This window comes from Notothenia rossii (genome assembly GCF_949606895.1).
Source record: "Notothenia rossii genome assembly, chromosome: 3".
In the NCBI taxonomy this organism is placed as follows: Eukaryota; Metazoa; Chordata; class Actinopteri; order Perciformes; family Nototheniidae; genus Notothenia; species Notothenia rossii.
Genome location: NC_136901.1, coordinates 76,174,544 through 76,199,825, shown reverse-complemented (window position 1 = coordinate 76,199,825; position 25,282 = coordinate 76,174,544). Strand labels below are relative to the sequence as shown.

Sequence of the window (25,282 nt, the reverse complement as noted above, 5' to 3'; positions counted from 1 at the left end):
AATATTGTTTGAAGGAAGTTATCTCAGTCAAGAACAGGAAATAACTTTTTTTCTACAAGTTGATAAGGCATTTCCTTTTATAATAGAAATATCATATACATTTGAGAATCTACCACAACTGTTACATAACTAAGTGGTTGATAAATGTATAAATTGTGCCTTATTTAGTCGACAAATGATTTCTTCCCTAATCATGAGATACAGTATTTGAACTGATAGATTCAGTATGAGTGGTTAGATAATATTTGCGTGAACAAATGTGACATCCAGTAATCTGCTGACGTTAGGTCTGTACAGTGGGCTGTCATGTGGTCAAACCCGTGTGCTTGTTCATCTTTCACCCCTCGTTCTCATCACCCCCCGCACGCTGACACATCCTTACACTCACAATCCTAACCTTGTCAGAACCAGTTAATGTGAAGTGTTTCTGTCAAGTGCGTGTATGTGTGTGTGTGTGTGTGTGTGCGTGCGTGTATCAGAATGTAGTGCACATGCATGTGTGTGAGCACAAACTTTGTATGCCTTACAGCCGACAAACGTCTCACCGTATTAATCACACACACACACACACACACACACACACACACACACACACACACACACACAGGATGTCTTGCCCCTAGCCCTTTCATAGCAGCTCATCATACCCAAGGCCATTGATACAATAATTCTAACACCTCCATGACACCATACAGTCGGGAGGGAATTAAAAAAAGTGAAGGCCATGCCAACTCTGTCAGTTGTTGTAGCCGTCACATAGACCCTCTACCCATAATCCACTTTTCTTTCCATTACAGAACCCACTGTACTTCTTTTCAAAACATGTTCTATATCCAGCTTTAATAGTCATCTGACATTTAGAAAGTTACCAAGATGCAAATTCTAACAAAGTCTCCCCTTTCTTCTATCTCTTTTTGAATATTACCACCCCCCTCCCCATTTCTCTATCCATCTCTCCAGCCAAAAAGGAGCAAGATGGCGTGGATGAGAAGAAAACGACGCACAAGAAGAAGGTGAAGGAGCTGAAGATTCTTGACTCCAAGACCTCGCAGAACCTTTGTAAGTCTCTTACCAATGGTTTCAAAGTCTGACACCAATGGCGTGGCTCTGTAAATTCATTCAGTGAACAGCTTAATTAAAATGTCATCAATAACATTTGTTTAATTAAATTGTGTTTTCTTTAATAACTGCTTTTAATTGTGTTTGTTTAAACAGCCATTTTCCTGGGTTCGTTCCGTCTTCCTTATGTGGAAATGAAAAACGCCATCTTTGAGGTTAACGAGAAGGTCATCACAGAGTCCATGCTTCAGGTACAGACTTCAGATCTGCATGTAAAACTATAATACAAGTACAATCAGCTCATAATAGAGCCTACAGCAGACCTCTGCCTTGTTTAATTTAATTTGATATTTCTTAACCAGGAGGTTGAACTCCATTATCTGTTTTGCAACGGAGACCTGGCAGCGTAACATAGGCATCTCTAAAATTCTTCACACATTGATCCTTAAGGATACTGCTCAATAGCTAATTGTCCTTCAGTGTGCATGCCCAGACACAGGTTGAAGAAAGTGGTCAATAGAGTTGCTTTTCTGTAAACCAATGTCCCTCAAGGAGTAGTTTGAGACACTTGAAGTGTCTCTAGATCCTTTCATGTATATGTTGCCTTTATTGTCACCTAGAACCTGATCAAACTGCTGCCAGAAGCAGAGCAGCTGAAGGTCCTGGGAGAAATGAAGGATGAATACGACGACCTGGCTGAGTCCGAGCAGTTTGGAGTAGTGGTGAGAAAACATGCACACAAATCAAACATCACATCATTTTGTTTTTTGTAAGCATGTCCCAGCTGACTAGGGCCTGACTGAACCCAACCATTGCAGGGACATCAGTGTAATGAGCCATAGACAAAGTTGAAATACTGATATAGAGTCACACAGTCGTCAGTCATTTAGACACAGAATACTTCATGCTGCTAAAACACAGACTTCTTTGTTCAACTGTGGTAGATGTGAGTAATGGATGAAATCCCCTTCAGCCACACACAGCTACACACACAAGCGCATAATCTATGTTGGGTAAAAACACATCAGGAGTCCCTCTTTTCTCTCTTCAGATGTCCGGTATAAAGCGGCTGATGCCACGGCTTCAGGCCATCCTGTTCAGGCTGCAGTTCGAGGAGCAGATGAACAACATCAAGCCAGATGTGGTGTCTGTGACAGCGGCCTGCGAGGAGCTGAGTAAGAGCCAGTCCTTCACCAAGCTGCTGGAGATCATCCTCCTCGTGGGGAACTACATGAACGCTGGCTCCCGCAATGGGAAGGCATTTGGCTTCTCTATATCATACCTGTGCAAGGTAGGGAGGTTTAGACTTAGTACACAAACACACACAAACTCACACACACATGTATTGAGTGGACTGGAAAGGCCATCAGTCTTACTTTTCTTGTATTTCTTGAAGACCAACTAGAAATGCTAGTAAATTACATAAAACTGGGTCTCATACGCGTTAAGCCGTCACTCAATAGGGCCTTACCTGCAGTGTAAACACAATGACAGTATGAAGTGGAATCAATTCATCATTCATATCTTTGGTTTCACTTTGGGTGCCCTCCACAAAAGCGGAAACTTTTTCTGTGTCATATTATTCCACTTCATGCAGGTGAGTAACATAAACACACATGTACATAGTCAATAACAAACAAAGGTCTCCCCCTTTGTATTTCAATATAAGCTATATGTATGTAGTATTTGAGATAGTTATATATGTTGTACACATGGCACTATAGCTCCTCTATCAGTACAGTGATGCTACACCAACGTAGTGGACCAACAGTGATATCTACACTGTATGTATATAATGTGATAATGTAAAATATAGGCAAAAGAACACAAGTCTAGAAATGCTGGATGTTTGCAAACCCCTTATCTGACTCTGAGAAACACTGACAGTCGTGCAGACATGAAATACTTTTGATGAATTGTTATTTCACTGTGCCATTTTTAAACCAATCATCCTCCCAATCAGCTTCGTGACACCAAAACAGCTGATCTGAAGCAGACACTGCTCCATTTCCTGGCTGACGTGTGCCAGGAGCATTACCCAGAGATCATGGGCTTTGCAGACGAGCTCGTCCATGTGGAAAAGGCCAGCAGAGGTACATGGGTCATTTAACTGATCTCTATCCATCGCTACATAGCATCATCCATGAAAAGCCCTGAATACGCATTACAATCGTTTTTATGAGTACATTGTGCTCTCATTGTCATAGTCATTTGAAAAACCAACAGTCCATGATGAGCATTGTATGCACGTGCTCTGTGTCAATAATGTTTCCCTGCAGTTTCGGCAGAGACACTCCAGAAGAACCTTGAGCTAATGGGCCGTCAGATCAAGACACTGGAAAAAGACCTGGAAACCTTCCCCCCTCCACAAAATGACAAGGACCTGTTTGTGGAGAAGATGGCAATATCCTCTTTATTTAAATGACATATTTCATAGTAATCAAGTTATTCAGTAATTACATAAAACAGTCTGTTTATAAAAGCATTAAAGCAATAGATCCTGTCATTATAAATGATTGTCATGGCTTGTTAGCATACAGAGATATATGTTGTATATTCCTTAACATCGTGTTTCCACATTTTTGTGAGCTCTGCCCATGAGCAGCATGAGAAGCTGGATCTGCTGCACAAGAATATGGAGAAGCAATACAGCGACCTGGGACAGTACTTTGTCTTTGACCCCAGAAAAATCTCAGTTGAGGAATTCTTTGGAGACCTCAACACCTTTAAAAACATGTTCCAGGTGTGTTTTTCTGTGTGAATGATGTAACTCAAGCTTGATCTGCCGGTGTGGTTCTCAATCAAATCTAGCTCTTGCACATAGAGTTCAAGGACATACACATAAGTGAAAAAAATGTAGGAAAGAGGAAATGATGACAGACTGAATGTCAAATCAATAAAAGAAAAAAGGCTGTGTGTTTGTATTGACAATAATAAAGAATGAGAGCGACAGTTTACACATCAACTGTAAATGTGCCGTTTGAAAGGGCTCCCGCAGGAGGTGACCTGTTTTACCAGTTACTATGGATAACTGCCATTCCCTGAGTTTGAAGTTATGTTTATACACACACATCAATCAGAGCCATCATTCACCTGGCTTTGAGTTTTTGTTCTAAAAATCACTTTTAATACTTTTTCCACTTGTCCTCACCAGACCCCAAACTCAATGTAAGCACAGACACTGTCTTTATACCTGTTCTGTGTGTTTCCCCACCAGCAAGCAGTGAAGGAGAATCAGAAGAGGAAGGAGGCTGAAGAGAAGATCAAGAGGGCCAAACTGGCCAGGGAGAAGGCAGAGAAGGAGAAGGAGGAGAAACTCAAGAAGAACCAGCATCTCGACATCAACACAGGTCACACTTGCTTTGTCATTTCTGTTTGTGTCTGAGAGAAAGAAAAGCACTCCCTGTTTCTCAGTTTGCATTTCCCTCAGACTCCAGCTGGGGGCAGTCAGAGTCCACACTTCTGTGGAATATTTGTGTGCGTGTCTGTGTGTGTGTGTCTTTGTGAGTGTGTGAATTCAGAACCCATCAGTATTTATAGACCGTAGTTAATCTAATATTGATGACCTGTGTTTAGAAGTAAAACAATTACAACAGGCTCCTCAGATACAAGGAGGATGCACATAAGGATCCGTGCGACCTCTGTTCACTCCTCTGGTGAACCGGGGATTTGCTCGCATAAAGGAGAACTGAAAGAACGCCTAAATCTCTTTATCGCAGGAAAACACATTTTCACTCTTCTATGAGATGCTCATATCCTTAAATAAAGGCCAGCAGCATATTGTCCCATGTAACACACACACACACACACACACACACACACACACACACACTCTCTCTCTCTCTCTCTCTCTCTCTCTCTCTCTCTCTCTCTCTCTCTCTCTCTCTCTCTCTCTCTCTCTCTCTCTCTCTCTCTCTCTCTCTCTCTCTCTCTCTCTCTCTCTCACACTTTCTCATCCCCGTATACACACAGTTAACTCTCAAATCCTGCCCTGCAGACACACATTAATGCACAGGCACTTTTTCCCCTTCTCTCTGACTGACCTAGTTTCAGAACATTCCTCCTCTCTCCGACTCCAGTCCTGTTCCCTTGGGACTTCACAGTCAAAATGAGCTCCAGCCTAAGTTCACTTAGTTTATAAGTGTTTGTATTTGTGTTACAAATTATGCCTTTTTTTTGTTTTGCTTTGCTTATATGTTAGAGAACTCTTGCTTTGGCCAAAGAGTTCTCTGCATCTTTTCAGTGAACCTCTTTTACAAAAAGTAGTCCTGGCCTTCCTCCTAGTTCTCCATGTTCCAGCTGGCTTCTCCTCTTCTCTCTATTTTGCTTTTGTTCCGTTACTCCTTCTTTTTCCCCCGTTCCCTCCCCCCGTGTCCATTTAAAGGGCTCTTAAAGAAACAGCAAGCACAGAGGCCCCACTTGGAATATTTGTTCTCAGTGTTTAACGTACATAGCTGACATTTTGTGGTAGAAAGTGAAGTAGTCAAATGTCATGTTCAGCTTCTAGAGGCATGCACGAATGGAACATTATAGTTCTTCAAACATGTGTGTGTTGTTCATGAGCGTTAGTGGGCGAGAGATCATTTACATACAGGTGGCATATTTGGTTGCCCCCTGTAGCCCGGAGTCATTCGATAACCCCCCCTATTCAAATTCAACCACGAGGAAATGTTGGCGTACACACACCTGGCGTTTGTCTTGTATTTGCTTGTACCATCACACTGGATGGCTTTTACACAAAGGTTGTTTAACAGCAGCTTTACTTTCTCACACCAACAACGTCCTTGTTCCCTTTTTATTTTCGACTCCCCACTCACATACCCTCCCTATCTGCTCAATTCTCTGAATGTTCCTCTCTCTCACTTTCTGTCTCTTTGTACACTATCCCAGTCGTTGGGTAAACCCTGGAAGGTCAGTGTGTGTTTGCACTTTGTGGCCTTGTCATTCCTATGTGAGCCAGACAGGCAGCCGCTCACTCACTGGGACTCTTTCTGCTCATGATCTAGGCATGTGATGATAGTTATTCGGAATAACAGAAACCTCTGAGATTCTTTCTAGATTATAACTTCTTGAATCTTCTGATCCCCACATCATTTACTGTGTTTCCTTGGCTTTATTTAGCCCTCATAAAACATAGCTGAGGCTCCAAGCAACCAGACTGACACACCCAACATCCCACACTCACTCTCTGGGCTCGATGTAAGACCTTTTCTCTAATTTGATCTGATAAATACTGCATGCTGCTGTAATGAAACATCTATTACTGGCTGTCATCCTTGGACAAATGCCAGACTACTTGGCAACTGGCTTTTCCTGGTTTCCACAGCTAGGTGTCAGTGCTGTCTGTAAAAGGTTGAGGCTGTTATGCACGTGGTAAAGGGTGTGTGCATGTGTGGTCACACTCCCACACAGATGCTGGTATGGGAACTGCCACAAGGAGTGCTCGTGCTCCACACAGAGAGTGAGTAAAGGGCGTAGTGTGGGGGAGGGAAGGTAGTAGAACAGCAGATGCTCTCCTGAGGATTAGACTGTGTTGTAAAGAGGGGAGGAGAGGAGAAAAGCACACGAAGAGAGAGAGAGAGGATGAGATAGGATAAGCCTGAGTAGCCTGTCTTACTCCAGGCCACTGTGAAAGAGAGACACCATCATGGCACATGAGGAATATAGAGATTCTTCCCCCCTTTTCTCTGCTTTTCTTTCTGCCGTAGTTGCTACTAAAATATTACATCTTCAAATGTTATTGTGTGAACGTCCTTTAGGGGTGCTACTGCTCCACACAACATGTTGTCCTCACACAAGAGATTTAAAGAGACATCTTTAAGAGCTCATGATCCAACCCAATTACACAAATCAATCCGTCTTATGTTCTTATTTGCTGCAGCTCATGTACCTTGCTGTTTGTATCCTGCACTAGAGGTGTGTGTGTGTGTGTGTGTGTGTGTGTGTGTGTGTGTGTGTGTGTGTGTGTGTGTGTGTGTGTGTGTGTGTGTGTGTGTGTGTGTGTGTGTGTGTGTGTGTGTGTGTGTGTGTGTGTGTGTGTGTGTGTGTGTGTGTGTGTGTGTGTGTGTGTGTGTGTGTGTGTGTGTGTGTGTGTGTGTGTGTGTGTGTGTGTGTGTGTGTGTGTGTGTGTGCGGTGTGTGTGTGTGCAGTGTGTGTGCATGCTTGTCCTACTCCCAATCCATGCATTTGTTGCACTGAGTCTTCCAACACAGTTTCAGAGGCCATTTCAAAGTTAATGGTGTATTGATTCTGCATGATAACACCATTAACTGGATATCTGTCCCTCATGTATTATCCAAAGGTGGTTTAATGCATCAAGTGTTATTCCCCCCATTATGAGCCCTTTACTATCCTCGAACAAAACAAACATTGTTAAGCTTTTTAAAAAAAAAGCTATATGGCTTCATGAAACACTATATGGCTTCATGTTGCCCGAGGCCACACTCACACAAAAACACTAAAGAGCTCCATGCATATGCTATACAGTGCACTGGCCTAGGACATTCTAATTTTAGTCAGGAGTTCACTCTGGCTTCAATAAGACTTCTTTATTCACAGCCAGGTCATTGTGTTGGCCCTCAATCGCCTCCAGTGCATCTTCACAAATAGGTTTGTGTGTCTGTGTGCTACCACCAGTATTTTAAGCTAACCATGTGATTAGTTTGAGCGGAAATGTGCCAGATGTGCTTTCCCGGAAGGAGAAAAACATGGCCTACATCCCTCTGATCTATGTGTGCAGTTGCAGAGCATGGAAAGGGCGGGGTGTGTGTGTGTGCAGTTGCAGAGCATGGACAGGAAGGGGTGTATGTGAGCTGTGGAAGTCCTGTGGAGTGTGTGTGAGAGAGACTTTCTCTGACGTGACAGGCGAGAGAGGCCACAGACCATCTGCTTCATGGCTTACTGCAGGATTAAATATTGTGTGTGTGTGTGTTTGCGCAGAGCTATGTGTTTTTTTTGTGTGTTTGGGGGTTGGGGAGGTGACAACATAAACCTTTAACCCCCAACCTCACTGCCCCCTTCTCCAGACCCCTCTGTCTCTTTTCAGGTTCAAATAGAAATAATTAAAACCATCTGCCTGAGGGCTGAGCTGTGCCTCTGAATCCTGCCCACACAACAATACTGACACAACACTCATACACTTATAGACAAAGCTGCATTGTCATGAAGTACCCCCTGATTCCTGATTTAAGATCACCAGACCATGTGGATGTAAACAAACAAACAAACAACAAGACCACGTGTACAAACTGTGACTGTACTCCCACACAAATACAAGGTTACTTTCTAGTCAACATCTTTTAACCATCAGCCGAACTCATTCATTCTGTGATATTGAAATGTTTATGAGGAGCTTTGGTCTCAGTGGGTGTGTCTTTCTAATAATGTTGTGTGTGTTTTAGAGGTTACCTCCCTGGATGTGGAGTGTGTAGCCCCTAGTAGAGACAGTAACTGAACTAGGTCATTGCCTATCTGGGTTAATTTAGCTAATTTGCCAACATGGCTGGTAAATAACCTCCCTGCCCACGTGTGGGTGTGTGTGTGTGGGTGTGTCTGTGAGAACCAGTGATAGGTAGAGGGTTTAGAAAAACCACCAATCACTCCCCTGATGTTTTGTAAATGTCAGGGTTGAATTGATTTATAATAACATGGTTGTGATATCAAAGTGGCGTGTGTGAGACAGAAATACAATTTAAATGTGACTCTAGTCTACATGTTGATTTAATCCAGTGTTTCTTGATGCATTGCTGATGTTTTCATTCTATGTTTACAGACGGGATGAAACTGGTATCATGGATGGTCTGCTGGAGGCGCTGCAGTCGGGCGCTGCCTTCAGGAGAAAGAGAGGACCACGGCAAGCAGGTACACAGGCAGAGCAGTACATCTTTGAAAAACACGCAGATGTGAAGTGCCAAGTCTTACTTGATTTAAAGATTTCTGTTTCCTTTCACACACAGTTGTGGTATGCATACATTACTGAAACATGTGGAGCATATGAGAGTCATTTGTTCCATCTCCCTGTAACTCTGTCTCTATGTTTCTGTCAACACACAACAACATATTTGTTTGTGTTCCCCATGTCTCTGTTCCATCTGTTGCATGGCTCAGAGACAGAGGGGGGTGGCTGTATTTCTTGGCCAGGGTTACAAGGGGGAAAAGCCAATTCACCATTAGCTGGCACAACAACAAAAGAAGAGGGAGGGTGTGGGCAGCAGGGTACTTAAGAGAGGGGCAACTGGTGGGGGTGTGGTTGTGGAATAGGAAAATATAAGAGGAATATGAATGTGGTTAGGGATAATAAACCAGAGTGGGTAGAGAGTTCAAGGACGTGGGATCAGTGAATAGGCAATAGGCAAAACATGTATTTAGTCCCCCTCCTCTCCAACATGTGCTTTGCTTATTGCTCTCTTGGAATGTTGACCCTCTCTGTGCAGAATGATGTATGGGTCAGGAATCTGGAAGGTTTTCCAATTCCTCTGCTGGAAAGGGAACGTTTCTGGGCTCACCTTAAATCACAATGTAACTTGTATATATTGTAGCATTAGTTTGGATCCATTGATGGTCCAATATGCAATTTCCCAATGTGTGATAAGAAAAATGGATCGAAAAAGTACTACACATTTTTCACATGATTTCATAGCCCAGCTAACTCTTACTGGTACATACAATATATATCATAACATCTATTGAATCCCATTCAATCAACTCCAAATCCTTTTCTCCATTGTATCTTGGAACAAAAAAAAGTTGGATGGCTGTTTTTTTCATTACTAAGCCTGCCAGAAGATCATGTTCTGTGTTTGAGGACTAGTCCCAAACACAACCCCATGCTGTATCGATTTTCATAAAGGCCGCGTTGTTCAGTCTTTAAAGCTCGCAGAGACAGGCCAGGAATCTGGTTAGCTACTTATTCTGCTTTGTGTCCTACTGACAAATCCAGTTGTATTCTCTTACTGGAGACTACTTTGTTCTTATTTTGCCTTATGCAGCTTAACTGTTCCATGTACCACATTTTGTAGAAAATGGGTTTGGGTAAGACCGTGCAAATAAAAATGAGGCAGTACGAGCTGTTAGGATAGTAACTCTGTAACATGACACCATGTGTTAGGAAACTTGTGTGTAACCATGTGAGTGGGAAAGTGCCCAGTGCCCATTAACTGACAGAGAGAGAGGGAGAGGGAGCGCAAGAGAGAGCTAGTGTGTGTGTTTGTTCACATGCACTGATGTGTGGGTTGAGTATTCACACATAACAGAGGCCGGGGAAGAGTGTGTGCAACCCAATACCTTCTCAATAGAAGCCAGATGTGAAGCGGGCTCCAGAGCAGAAGAGCCCAGAGGGTAGACTCAACTTTTTCTTTCTTTTTTTAATCTTTTTCTCTGTCTCTGTCTTTCATTTGAGTTTTTCTTTGAATAACCAAATGCCTTTGGATGACATTTTTATGAAATGAAGCTCAGTGTTGTAACTGGTAGTCCAGTAAGTCACACAGGGAAAATTGCCACGTTCAGAAAACGTTCTTTAATCACAAACAGCTCTGGCTCATCTCCACCAAACTGTCCAAGATAACAGTGAAAGGAGGACAAGGAGGGAGAATGGCAGCCGCAAATAGAGGCACTGTATGAAAGAAAAAGGGGGCCCATTTAGGGTTAAGTCAGTCACCCATAATGCTGTTTGGCCACCTCACAATCCTAACAGGAAATACCTTGACATGTGTGTTCGAGAGAGGGAGAGAAATGGAGAGCCTTCCTCCCTCTGCACACTTGTCTGTGGTTGGAAACATTTGGAATATAAGTGGCTGTATGAATCACATACCTCCTCCCCGTCTCCTCTTTTTCCTCGGTCTTGTCATTTTTGTTTTACTCAGCCAAAGTTCAGGGTTTTCATGGCTGATGAGGAGGGTGTGAAGCCCCGCTGTGGTTCTTAGAAAATCTCAGCTTTGACTGTTTGCATTTTGTCCTTGCTTCTTTCCAGTTACTCATTTGGCTTCCTAGACACAAAGTGCTTCACTGACAGAGTTTGACACATAGTTTGTATTTCACTGGTTGGTTGGAGTCAGAGGCCTTGAGTCAGTTGACCTAAAGTAAGAGGACGCACATCCTGACTCTGGATCTACTCAAATCTGGCAACAGTGGGGGCCACAGACTAAAAAAGTGATTTATTTTTCCAAATTCTCCAAGTCAACAGTGTGACACAATGGTAGAAAAGGTTGCTCCTGGGTCTGATTCTAAATAAAAACATTTGGAGCTGTGAGATCTCATAAAAGTGGCATCATTTTAGTGTGATGTTTTTCTCATCTCCCCCTCCCTCACTGAGCATGTGATATCATTTGTCACTAGGCCTGAGGCCGGTTGAACCAGTTGCTTATCTAATCTCAGTCTAATTACTTTCCATGCAGTCAAAATACAATTGATTTAAACTCTTGTTTTCATTGGTATCACTGATCAGATGTCACGTAATGAGTCTGCAAACACAAAACAAAGGTTCATCCACTTGTATGATCTATAAAAAAGCAAAGCAGGGAAGGAGGGGTCAGGAGTCATGCATACTCAAGTAGCAACGACATATTCTTCTTAGTTTCATACATTTTGAATAATGCATAAACTCATTGCCACGAGGTTTTACTTCATGACCAAGTTCCAAGAGTTATCACTTAGACTTTCTGGCCTAAGTTTGATCTGGCCTTTTTTTTTTTTTTTTTTTTTAAAACACAAAAGTGATATAGAGGAGATTTGGGTAGTGGACATTTTGGTGTGGTTCTTAAAGCATGCTTTATTTGTAATTACATTGTGAGGTATATGTTCAGGGAAATGGGTTCTTTATATCGATTGTAGTTTATGCATAGAACTACTGCAGCATGTAACATCTAATCTAATATCGCTCTATAGAGCTGGATGCTCAGACGCGTCATCAGATGGCATTTCACATTACCATCAGACTAGGGCTGCACGATATTGGAAAAAACTAACATTGCGATATTTTTCTTCCCCTGCGGTGTGTGTGTGTGTGTGTGTGTGTGTGTGTGTGTGTGTGTGTGTGTGTGTGTGTGTGTGTGTGTGTGTGTGTGTGTGTGTGTGTGTGTGTGTGTGTGTGTGTGTGTGTGTGTGTGTGTGTGTGTGTGTGTGTGTGTGTGTGTGTGTGTGTGTGTGTGTGTGTGTGTGTGTGTGTGTGTGTGTGTGTGTGTGTGTGTGTGTGTGTGTGTGTGTGTGTGTGTGTGTGTGTGTGGTATCCTCAGCTGTCTGCCCACCCCCACTTTAAACACATGCAGACAAAACGCACACACCAGATGCTTGAATGCCGATACAAAGACACGCAGAGATGCTTGCATACCGGTACATGTAGCTAAACAGAAGTTGCAGCGTTCCAGAGGACGGTCTTGGATAGTTTCTCAAACAGTATCACACTGGCTCTCTACCTCAGTTTCTTAGTTCTGGTCCATCTATTCCTTTTATTAGGCTAATTTGTGTGTGTATGTGTTTAAAGCAATTTAAGGGCACTTGTGTGTAGAGGAATGACGTGTCTAAACATTCACTATGGTCCCATCTGCTGGGTCACGACCCCTGTCACAATAACCAATGGCAGTAGTAACTAGTTGACAAAGCACCAATCCCAACAGAGACATGGAGATAAAAGGGACGGCAACAATAGAGGCACACGCTGGCTCTACAGACGGTCTGCTCCTACAAAGAGACCCCCATAGAGATCCGTGCTCTCACAGATGTTCACACAAACACACATTAAGACCCACACAGACAGACACAGGAGGAGATCATTCAGACCAATAGGAGAGCACTCGTCAATCAGGTCATTACTGCAGCAGTGGTGATGTCACGTGCATACTAAACACCCATGGGACAATACATGCCAGTGAGAGTCTCATACAGTATGCACCAGTTGAGCCTATTTGGTGACATGAAAGGAATACTTCCACATCAATACTAACACACAGACACAAGCAAGCAGTGGGGCTCGATGACGTCACTCTCTCCCACAATCCTCTAGTGCAGCAGTGTGTTACGTGGTGTGTCCTGACGAGGGCGACATGAGCCCCTGCTAGGCTGGGACTGTGATGAAGGTTCAGCCTTCATCTGCAACTTCACCATCATGCCATGCTGTCATGTGACCGGGGCTTTACTGCTTCTGTACTGACACAAAGCTAAGACAATAAAGATGGCTGCTCTGAAATTGGCATCTCACCAGGCAGAGTTTATGTTCATTGGGTTGAGACTGTCTTTGATCCGAGAGGCCGTGGGTTATTCTCCGTAAATCTTAAAAAAGCAACTGAGCTAGTTCCTATTAGCTTCTCTTCTCAACGTGATCTTTCCCTCATCAGGCAGCCATTATTAAGTCTCCTGAAGAGTAATGTGATACAGATGATCTTTACACTTGACTCTCTTTGCCACTGATGTTCCCTCAAAGTGCAAACACACTCATTCAGCCTCACATTGCCGGTAAACAGACTCACAACAGTCTTTGTTGAGTCCCGACGTCTCATTTCCTACTGCTGCTCACACCAGGCTTCCTGCCAAGTGCATGGATCATTAAGTCAACATCAGAGCTAGTCTTTGGATACACATGCTCTGTATTTCCTATGTTTGTAATGCCACGTGTTAAAGGGGCACTCAAGCGATTTTTGTACTGAAATGTGACAATGTAAAAAGGCTTGCGAGAAGAAAACATTGTCAAAGTTGTAGAACCAGAGGACGAAATATCCTGACTTGTAGTCCCTATTTTAAGTATTGTAATGGATCCTAAGTTGCATCAGGGCTTTTCTTAGGGTTTAAACGGCTCCTTTTAAAGAGACATTTAACAACTGTTTTCAATCTGATTTTACACACAAGAGATCTCTCAAAGCTGCAAGACAAAAAGGTCCTCTACAACCGTACATCAGATCACCTTCAGACATGGCGGGTGTATTGCTGTGGTCTCATGAAAGAGAAATGCTTCTCAAGAAATACAGTACAGTAGGCCAAGCAACTCACTGGGCAGACACTGCAGTAGTTCCATTTAATCTCCAGTAGGTGGCCACGTTGCTACTGGAGCAACAAACTGTGATCTATCCCAAAGTTATAGTCTAAGCTCTAAGGAGAAGTCTGGAGATATTCTATATTTATCTGATGAACCTATTAACACCTAACCCATACAAAAGTGCCTAGAGCTTTAGAATAGTATTTTGGATTTATTTTAATGAAAGTTTATATTCCTGGTTACCTGTTTAGCAGATTGAGGAATGTAGTGATGGATAAGATAAGACCTGAGGCCCACAGATAGCTGGGGAACCTTTGAGATGACTCACAGGTTTAAAGTTGTGGTCTTTGCATTGGATTTGTTAACAATAACAAAACTAAAGAATATTTGTTCATTCTTATCCTTTGTCTTTCAATGTGTTGGCTGTGACTTGTTATGCTCATTGAAAACAGTCTGTCAGATTATCTGTTTGCTTCTGAGGGTCATGTTTTTAAAGTATATTTAAATACAGGGAACATTTGCACATACATTCCCTCTTGATAATCTGCAGGTTTTCCAATGCTGCCTCTGATCCCGGCTCTTCCTCTTCTGTCTTCTCCCTCAAGAGGGAGTGGAGGAGGATGAGAGAGGAACGAGCTGCGTTGACAGCCTTTGAAAAGCTTTTCTCTGCGGGTTGGATTTTTTTTTAGGACAAGCTCAGCACACTGCACACACACATAAGATAACACCCACACTGACTCACACTCGGTTTTTGGGTCATTTGCATAATTCCTCATTAGTACATGTATGAGTGAGGGAGAGAAGTTTGGAAAGGGCCAGAAATAGATATGTCAGATATCTGTGAGAGTTCACTGAGAGAGAAAGCTTTCCCATGTATTGGTGTTTGTGAGAGATGAGGAGCGATGTGTGTGCCTCTCCAAGGAAAGTGTGTTAAGTGATACTTTGACACCCCAGCTCTCAGTGTTGATCAGTCCAGCTGAGGCTGACACAAAGAAGTCAACTGTGAACTTGAATCACCAAATCCTGCTTCTCCTCTTTCTCCCCAGACTCAATTGTGTCTTTGTCACAGCTAGTTCTGGAGACCTGTTCGGTAACTTCTGTTTTTGTGTGATATTTTCTTTGCTCGATATGAACCATGTGTCAAATATTGGTTTGTTGTTTGTGTGAACATGGTTCATTTGCATGTGTATTGCTGTTGGTTTGCATCATGACGTTGTTTGATTGATCTGTTGTTCTCAGTAACAACAGGAACACATTGCATCACTCTGTGTGTTTGTGATGACACATGTGTTCTTTACTTTTGTTAACCTTTTATTCAAAACATACACCAGGCGTCACTTAACAGCATATACAATCTCCCACTGACCTATATCATTCAAAATGGCCGCTGCTGCACAGCTGTCCTCCCACTCAGGAGAGTGACAAGTGGTATAGGATAGTGTGTGTGTGTGTGTGTGTGTGTGTGTGTGTGTGTGTGTGTGTGTGTGTGTGTGTGTGTGTGTGTGTGTGTGTGTGTGTGTGTGTGTGTGTGTGTGTGTGTGTGTGTGTGTGTGTGTGTGTGTGTGTGTGTGTGTGTGTGTGTGTGTGTGTGTGTGTGTGTGTGTGTGTGTGTGTGTGTGTGTGTGTGTGTGTGAAATAACAGAGTAAGCAGGTAGAAGAATACAAACATCCTCAGGGCACAATCTGTCCCACTCGCTCTGCGTCCCTCGCCATCTCTTATCTTTCCTCACTAAATCCACTTGTTGTATGTGATGTATTCTCCTTCCTCCTCTTAGTCAATCTCTCCATCCACGTTCGTCTCATTTTCATTGATCCCTGCCTCCGTAATCTTCCCCCAGCATGAATCATCCTGCTCTTCATGGCATCTTACCCTTGTTTTGCTTTTACACACTCACCCTTCCTCCATCCCACCAGTCCCACTTCCTCTTCCGCTCAATGTCTCTTAATGCCTCACGTTTTTTCCCCCCTTTTCCTAATTGTTCCCACTTTGTCAAGATCAAGTTGAGTTTAATCTGACAACACACAGCGAGTTGCTCCAGATGTCACATTCATCCACACGTACAGCCACACCATTAAGCCGTTTGTGTGTCATGGTAGTGCATGTATGTGTATGTTGTAATGAAAGGGAGCATCCATTCAGAACAAAAGCCTATGGTCAGTGATATGTTGAGTACGTGTCTGCCGTTGTGATGTTGTTTGGCTAACTGACATATTTCTTGCACACACATCAGATATGTTAGTTTATGGCATGCGCTGACATTCTCGAATGGACTTGTTATGCCATAAACATGACTTTCATTATTACGATCTCTCAATTATTTGATCTCCCTAACTCTCTTTCCTTTTGTTCCTTAGCCAACCACCGACGAGCTGGTCATGCAGTGACCAGCATCCTGGCCAAAGAGCTGATGCAGGAAGACACGCCTCCATCCAGCCAAGCAAAGAAGAAAAAGTCAGAGGAGAAGGAAAAGCCCAAACTAGAAGGAGATGAGTCATTAGAGGAGTTACTGGAGGTGACTCTCTCTCGGTCCAATTAGGCCCCCACCACAGAAAGATTTGACTAAGTCATTCTTATCCAAACGCAGATGTATTTCCTAGCCATTCCAGGGGCCAATATAAATCTGAGAAAAAAAGCCCTGTGTTTTCTCCATGTCTAATCAGACCCCTCTTTAAGGGTAGCATTGACTGTGTCTTCTGGGAGGACAGGGAGTGGCAGAGGATGAGTGCGGGGCTCTCATCTCAGCCACGACCCCCTGGATGTCCCTCATCAACCTTTGGACCTTTGCCATCGTCATAAACATGTTATTGCTTTCTTCAGCATGTGCACATATCTATTGTTGTCTGTTTCACTTGATTCACCTGTTATTCATCAAAGGGCATCTTAGGCCATTCCAAAGACTGACTCATAAGGGCTCCTTCCTTTTTTTGTGGTTATTTTCTGCAACCCACATGTAGACTGGGAATGTCTGGAATTTGGCATCCTGCAGCGTTTCCTGTGGACGTTCCAGGCCAAGACCACTTTGCGCTTTTTCACATATTTTTTAAACCTATGAAACATATCACTTTGTATTTGTCTCATATACTGTATGTTACTGTTTGTTAATGTTAATCAATTTGCTGTGTTATTGAAAAAAAAGTGCCAACCAATAGACATCCAGTCTTGTCATTTCACTCCCAGGTAATGTCCAATCACAGATTGTACTCGCGGCTGTGTGGACTCAAACAGCAGTCCTCTCCTGGGTGGATCACTGTATTGTTGTAATGAGGGAGAAGGGATTGTGTTCACTGGTTAGCACGCTTTAGTTAGATTTCACATAAAATATATAAATTTACACAATTTACACAAATGTGTCTAAGCTACCACACATGCCCACAACAGTTATATGAAGAAACTGCTTATATACATTATCTTGAACATTCCTATAAACCGCAGAGAGAAGATGTAGATTGGCGGAGAACGTTCTACAGTCAGTTAAACCAAAAGAAAACTCACTTTTTAAAGGGTGTTTCCATACAAAAGCTAGCCTGAGCAGTTTACATGCCTGTATGTTTTTGAGAATAAGTGTGTGAAGTAAGCCACCTATATTTAGTTTTATGTGCACATTCGACTTCATACATATGTGTGTTTGTGCATTTAGGTTTAAGTGTGTGCGTCTTTTGCCATCTGTAATTACTGAACAGTACCAACCATGCCGTCATAAATCCTAGGTTTCATAAACCCTCCTTGTGGTCTTTCTGCTGAGGATATAGCCCACTGGAAAAATGCCCTAAAACTGCTGAGACAAGTATGTGTGTGTTTGTGTTGTTCACCCACTCTCTCTCCCACTGAACTGCAACAGTAGTTGATGAATGTCTGGCCTTGCTCTTATTTGCATTCAGTAGCCATCAGCATACATGTTGCCATGATGTTGTGGTGTAATATCTGACAGGAATCCTGAGGTGATGTCAGCTGCTCCATGCAATATGTATAACTATGCAAACACAATACTGTGGTGTGTGTGTGCTCCAGCTCTGATACCCAGCAAGCCTCAGGAATCTAGAAACGACCGGGTGGACTCCAGCGGTCTTTATCAAGCCACTGATTGAGATCGGTGCTTAACTGTGCCCAAGGAAGGAGGGAAATTATTGTATCTCAGAAAGTTCAGCATTTCAGCATTTCAGAAATAAAATAATCTACACCAGCAACACCAGCTTTTATATATCTTCTATTACAATTGGAATATCTTTGGGCATGGAGGAACTGGCACTTAACATACAAATAAATGAGGTTCTTCAAGTACAGTATAGGTGTAGAGATCCTTATTCAAGTGCTACAGCTGCGTTTCAATCCAGTAACGCTGAGAAAAGACAAGTTGCTGCGCCTCCTCTGAAGCACGGGATAAACTGGAGGCTGCTGCGTTTCATTCTGCTCGTCTCTGCAGGTGGACAGTCCCGGGCGGTTGGGTCCCAGATATTGAAAGTTTTAATAAGCACCATAATGGAGAGAAAGATTAAAATGAGAATAGGAAATAATCACTGGAATTGTTGTTTTCTAATCTGATCATTCCTATTGTTTATTAATTTTTTTAAGAGATTTTTTTCTATGTGATTTTTACAGTTGATTATTCTAATGTATTTGAATGGAGACACCATTTTTTTTTTGCTCTGTATAAAGAATAATGCACATAGTCATTCTGTTTGCTACCCAGGACTATTAAAAATGTCTTAAGTAAATAAATAGAGTGACTGGCTTATTTGTCTGAACGTGCACGTCATCTGTAGATGTTTTTCTGTGATCAAATGTAGTTCTCTATTTTTGCCAAAGTACATTTATTTTGAAGCAAATCATTTTCAATTTTCTCTCCCTCTTTCTCTCTCTCGTAAACACATTGTGCAGTAAAATACCAGATGGTTTCTGCACTCTGTGAAATGCTATTTTATTGCCAAAAGACAGCAGAAGAATGTATAAACATTTGAATTCTTAATTTTTACTGATAAATTCCAGGAGACATTTTCCAGCATTGATAGCCAGTGTTTGACTTGAACTGTGAGCAGGTGAGGGAGAAAGAGAACACTTAATGCCTTTTGCATTTTTTCATAATTTGCATAACGAGTAGTATTGCTGAACTCCTAAAACAAATTTACAACATCTAGCTTGATATTTCCTTAGAATGATTTAGGTTAATGCTTGTTTCGGCAAACTAACCCTCTGTCCATGACTCAGAACATTTTCCTAACAAAAAATATAATCCAACCCAGTCTCATGGCATTTCGTGTTCACCAACACGATTTTTAATCTATTGATTCGTGTTCACCAACACGATTTCCCCCTTTTTTTTCGTGTTGCACAGCACGATTTTAAAAGCAATGTATTTCTACTGGTAATGTGTTTCGTGCCTGCACCGCGTCTTTTTCTCCGGTCGGGTCGTGGAAGACCGGAAGCTGTGTGGTTCATAAAAACATGTTCTTACTCAATATCAAGCCACAATTATTGCTTTTATTTTAAATCGTATAATTTTTGACTTTTGTTGCCGTCTGTGAGGAAAATAAATGGGGTTCAGAGCCTCAGAACACTGAAATCTGTATTTAAAAAAAAAAAAAATCCTTCTAATTTGTTATTCTTTTCAAAATAACACACTGTTATTTACTCAACAATAACACACAATTATCCTTGATTTTATTTATTGGTTTAATTCCATAATCTCGGGCTTCAGGAACTGAATTTCAAAATAAAAATAACCGGAAACAGACTTGGGCATTTCGAGCGATTACCCAAGATCCTCAGCAATGGTTTAAGCTCGCTGATTGGATGTTATAGCCGCAATGCATGCTGGGATTTGGTGTTTATATGATATGAAATCCGGAAAACATTTTAAAATAATAAAATAATACTTAATTCCGAGTGTTCTTGCTTTTCTCTTTGAAAGTCATCACATAACGGCATTGTAATACACGGTTCGGCTGCATTACATATTACAGATCTGCCGTAGTTCTTTATTTATAGAGCCCTGATGAGAAGACCTTTGGAAAAATTGGAAGAAATGCCGCCGAAACTGAATACTTAACGTGGATCATAAATATATCAACAATTAAACAACATCTTCAATTTCTCTTCACACAATACGTCTCCTTGCAGTATCAACCTTAATTCGGCTGACTTTTATATTTGATCTAATTCGTAGATAGGTTATATTTACACCATAACGGTGCACAGCTGATAAAAGGACTTTGATTTTCTTTGAATATAAGAATGTAAATACTGAGTCTGAAATAGTATAGCAATATGCTGTAAAATTATGTGAAAACATGAATAAAACTACACATCTTCAGATGTTGTACATACATAAGTGTCCTACACTAATAATACAAAGTTATTATGGCTGTGTGTACCTTGTGTGCACCGCCTAGTGGTTAAAGCACGTTATTGAATTATTGTTTTTATGTTATATTTGATTAAAAAAATATTAAGAGTACATACTTTCATAGGGGGAAAGTAGAAGGTCTGTGATAGAAATATAGAATATAAAAAATCAAGAAGATACTGTAAGTGATCTCTACAATAAAACAGTTTAGAGCAGGATACAGATATTAATAGGAGGAGGTGCAAAACAGAAAAACGAATTAACCTTTATTTAAACATTAAATAATACTTTAGATTAAGGTCCTCTTTTAAATAAGAAAAAAACTTTGGGGGTATCTACAGATAAATATTAAGCCTGACAAAGTACTTAACGTCTAATATATTGCTTTCCTGCAATGTTAACTATATTGAAGCACTTATTTTAACTGATATTATACATATGAATTATACTCTTATGTATGTAGATAGTATAAGAAATGTGCAGAATATGACAGTTTAATGGTGGAGGTACAAACACATATTGATAGATGTCTTGTAATGTGCTGTTGAGGAACCTGTGACCCAAGATTTTCATTCATTGCATACACCGTAGTTGTGTATATGATATGTCAATAACCTTTGAAAATCTTGAAATCTTGAAAGGGATGTGCAAAATAGCCATTATACAGTCTTTAATTAACTATTAGTAGAGAATAACGAGTAATGAATATACTTTATTACTCGTTTCCATTCATGTCAATTGCAGATAAATGTTTAGTCTTCTCAAGCACCAACTATCAAATATCTCTCCTGATTGTTGGCACTTGGCAATCAGGTTAACCTCTGAATTGTGGAGTAGAATTACAAAGTAACAATGAGCTGTCACGTGGGTATATATTAATGCTGCGCATTATGGACACAAGCGATTTTCACCCATTTATTAATTATATGTTTTACATTTGATAACACCAATGTGTTTAATACTGGCAACTTCTAATTGTGGGAAAAACGAAAACGTTCAGTAGAGAAGTCCCATGGAACATTTTGCGAAACACAATAGCCAGCATGTGTAGTTCCGGGGGGTGCGTTCGATTCCAGTTTTGGATAGTCTGGCGTGGTTTTGTTCCATTTCAAACAGCTGTTTGACGCTCGGCGTAACCTTGGCGCACTGCCACTCCAACATCCAATCCCAGAGTTTGAAGATGAATCACGGGGACTGTAGTCCTAAACGATAGCTGGGGATTATGGGTAGTGTAGTGTCTTCGGCCATCCTAAACTCCTAGAGGCCTACGTCTGTTTCCGGTTATTTTTATTTTGAAATTCAGTTCCTGACGGACGCCAAAAAAGACAGAGATTATGGAATCAAACCAATAAATAAAAGCAAGGATAATTGTGTGTTATTGGTGAGTAAATAACAGTGTGTTATTTTGAAAAGAATAACAAATTAGAAGGAATTTTTTTTTTTTAAATACAGATTTCAGTATTCTGAGGCTCTGAACCCCATTTATTTTCCTCACAAACGGCAACAAAAGTCCAAAATTATACGATTTAAAATAAAAGCAATAATTGTGGCTTGATATTGAGTAAGAACATGTTTTTATGAACCACACAGCTTCCGGTCTTCCACGACCCGACCGGAGAAAAAGACGCGGTGCAGGCACGAAACACATTACCAGTAAAAATACATTGCTTTTAAAATCGTGCTGTGCAACGCGAAAAAAAAGGGGGAAATCGTGTTGGTGAACACGAATCAATAGATGAAAACTCGTGTTGGTGAACACGAAATGCCATGAGACTGGGTTGCATAATCAGTCATGACTTCTGTTGGGGAAGTATTTTCCTCGGCCCATATCTCTGACCCAGTTGATCAGTTTGTGCTGCCCTTATGAGAACAGGCTGTGCTCTCAGTGTTTTGTCTTCCTGTTCCTGCCTGTTGGCGGCAGCTGATAGAGGTGTTATGGTTTTATCTTGTTATGTACAATGTTGATTATTCTCTCATAACCAGCTAAATACATGGGTCTGGGGTAGAGATCTTCAGAATTGGTTTGGCAACCGCTGTGTTTACTCATGTCTTGTAAATTCTCCGGCCGAAGCTCACAATAAACCATCAGTGTTTGCCATCAAAGTGCGAGCTCTCTCCGTGTCTCCATTAGGCGCGTTCACACCAAGTACTTTTCCCACAAAGGTTCCTGAGAACTCTTTAGTTTTCATGAACTAAGTACAGATCGCGTTCACACCGAAAATTAGTTCCTGGGGGTGGATTAGGCAAATGAAGCCGCTGACGTCACTTCTTCTTCTTCTGCTTTGGATTTACTGGCAGGCCGCAAACAACTTCACAGCGTATACTGCCGCCCAAAATCCCCGGCCGGAAGTCCTCGGAGTTAGGGTCTGGCTTCAGTAGAAGCTGCTGGGACTCCCAGCAGCTTCTACTGAAGCTTTCCGAGTAAACGGCCAGAACGCTGACACCTCCTCATCTCCACCGCTCCCATGTTTTATTTTGAGTTGTAATAAGTTAGTCTCTCTGCGTTTCTGCGCTAGGCTAATGCTAATGCTAATAATGCAATGCTAGGATAATAAAATGGCGGCTTCACAACATTTTTTGGGAGTTTGACGGGGCGTGGTTTGCATTCCGCGCAGCCAATCAGACACAGGAACCTTTTTCTCCCACTAAAGTCCCTGCTCTCTAGCAGGGATGGAAAAGGAGGTAAAAAAGGTTCTCTAGAACTAATTTAGTTCCTGGGACTTTTTGGTGTGAACGCAACTAAATCGTAGTTCTCAGGAACCTTTGTGGGAAAAGTACTTGGTGTGAACAACTTGGTATTGATTCAGAAGTTTTGATCACAACTTGCACTAATCTCCTCCCTGCAGTGGTCAGCTTTTCCAGAACAGGCTGGGAACACCCTTCTGCATCATACCGGATACGCAGATGCACTCCCAAAATAGCTTGAGGACTTTCCCTGGCCTCTGCGTTGTTCTGCAAGGTGAGTTGATCCCTTTATTTTAAAGTATTTCCTTCCACATCTCCTAAATATGTCTGATAGTCTGGCTGCAGCTGGTTCAAATCTTTGCATCTGCTTTCTGTTTAAATCAGTAAACGAAAAGCATCAATCATGCCTTTTTAATTCTCTGCTGGAACTGTTACGTCTTATCCACCTGAAAAGTGTGCTCTCCTTTGCTCTGTGTACAGGTCAGTCTGTTAGTGAGGATGATCAACTTTACCCAAAGAGTAAAAAAAGCTGTTTATTAGGTGATAAAACTACAGGTAAATCTGAGTGGGGCTCTCCAGTTTATGTATACCTCTGCACGGTATAAACAAGGTTTGAGAGCTTTATTTCAAATTCAAGGGCTCTTATATGTAAACATTCTCTAATACAATATTAAATGTTACTTATTTCATGACTTAACCACCGTTTTTTTCCATGGCAACAATAAGTAGGGTCAAAGGGTTCAAACATGCTATGCACACAATTGGATTCCTCCTCATTCAATATAAAGCCTCGACTAGTGTTATCTCGTCTCTGAGTTCACAGAGAATGATAATTAGTTCTGTTTTTGGAAGTCATTTCATGTCAAACAGCTGGAGAATAATGTACCGTTTCCCACCGGTGTTCCTGTGCACTGTGAACTAAGGCCTCTGCTCTTTGGTGAACCTGAGCTGCTGCTGCCGTCCTTTCACCTCATTACCTGACCTGTTAATAAAACCAGGACGCCCTGACTTCCTTTCATCATTTACGATCATTGTTTCGGCACACACACATGTAGACCATAGGGAAGTTATGACTCTGGCTCGACACTAAAGACAAACGTGAATCAAAATGTCAAAATGAATTTATTTCTTCATATCCATATGTCTTTGTTACTCTTCCTGTCTCTTTGAAGACAAAAATAATCATTATAAGTAGTCTTTTATGAGCATCTGGTACTTATTAAAGTGAAACTTTATCAGGGCCAGTAGCTTTTTGCCGTTCTCTGGTATTTGTGTGCATGTGTGTTCCTTATGTTATCCACGTATTGCTTCCTCAAGTGGTTTGTGTGTCTGTGTGGTGAAACCGCACAGATTATGTCTTGCATCAAGAAATGTCCGTCTTTGACCACAATTAAATATTGCAACCTCAATAATCTTTTTTTAATTATGCATAAAATCAACACAATTATAAACCTTAAAGTTATTATTGAAATGCCTGAAGCATATTTTAAAACCACCTGCTTTGAAAAATATATATAAATATGCTCCTCACACACAATGTTACCTTAATTTAAGTGGTTGGTTATTGTATACTTATACTTTCCTATTTGTAATTCAAAATGTACTAAAAACAGGGTAACACTTTACAATAAAAGGTACACAAAATGTGCTTAGTTACTGAGTAGTGAATAAGGAACGACTAGATAGTTAATGGTCAGTTAATGAGAAGTTCCTGAGTGACTGCGATTGAAGAACTGATGGTTTGTTACTGGTAAACAGACTGGGGGGTACTGTATTAATGAATCATTTGTTAATGAGGAGTTCTTGAGTGACTGCGATTGAAGCAATGGTCCATTACTGCTTTAGTCATCATTACTTACCGTACCATTACTTACGCAGTTTGTTTCCCCTCAAGTAATGCATCAAAACGAGTGGTGACCCATTACCTAATGATGACCTTACCGTTACTTAAGCAGTTTGTGTCCCCTCAAGTAAAGTAATGCATCAAAAACAGTAGTTAAGCATTAACTAATAATTTCCTCACCATTATCTTACCATTAGTTAAGCAGTTTAACAAACCATCAAAGACTGTGCACTCAAGTTAACATTTTTATTTAAACAACAATACAAATGTTTGGAAAAATTTTTGATATAAATGAGGAACATATAAACAAACAATCTGAATTTTTATAACGATAATGAGGTTGCTTTTTAGAACTTGTGAAAGTGGCGTATGTCATGCAGCAATCTGCCTAGG

General features: G+C 41.3%; 1 protein-coding gene across 1 annotated transcript in view; it reads left to right on the top strand.

The window, feature by feature from the left end:
• Positions 1 to 18,750, top strand: part of diaph1 (diaphanous related formin 1) — a 94,807-nt gene extending 76,057 nt beyond the window's left edge. The window contains 11 exon segments of the mRNA XM_079672319.1: positions 961 to 1,059; positions 1,216 to 1,310; positions 1,680 to 1,781; positions 2,111 to 2,350; positions 3,023 to 3,152; positions 3,339 to 3,465; positions 3,640 to 3,802; positions 4,277 to 4,409; positions 8,831 to 8,833; positions 8,836 to 8,919; positions 16,376 to 18,750. Of these exon segments, the coding sequence (XP_079528445.1) occupies positions 961 to 1,059; positions 1,216 to 1,310; positions 1,680 to 1,781; positions 2,111 to 2,350; positions 3,023 to 3,152; positions 3,339 to 3,465; positions 3,640 to 3,802; positions 4,277 to 4,409; positions 8,831 to 8,833; positions 8,836 to 8,919; positions 16,376 to 16,557 (1,358 nt within the window). The 3' untranslated portion in view covers positions 16,558 to 18,750.
• The last annotated feature ends 6,532 nt before the right edge of the window (positions 18,751 to 25,282 follow it).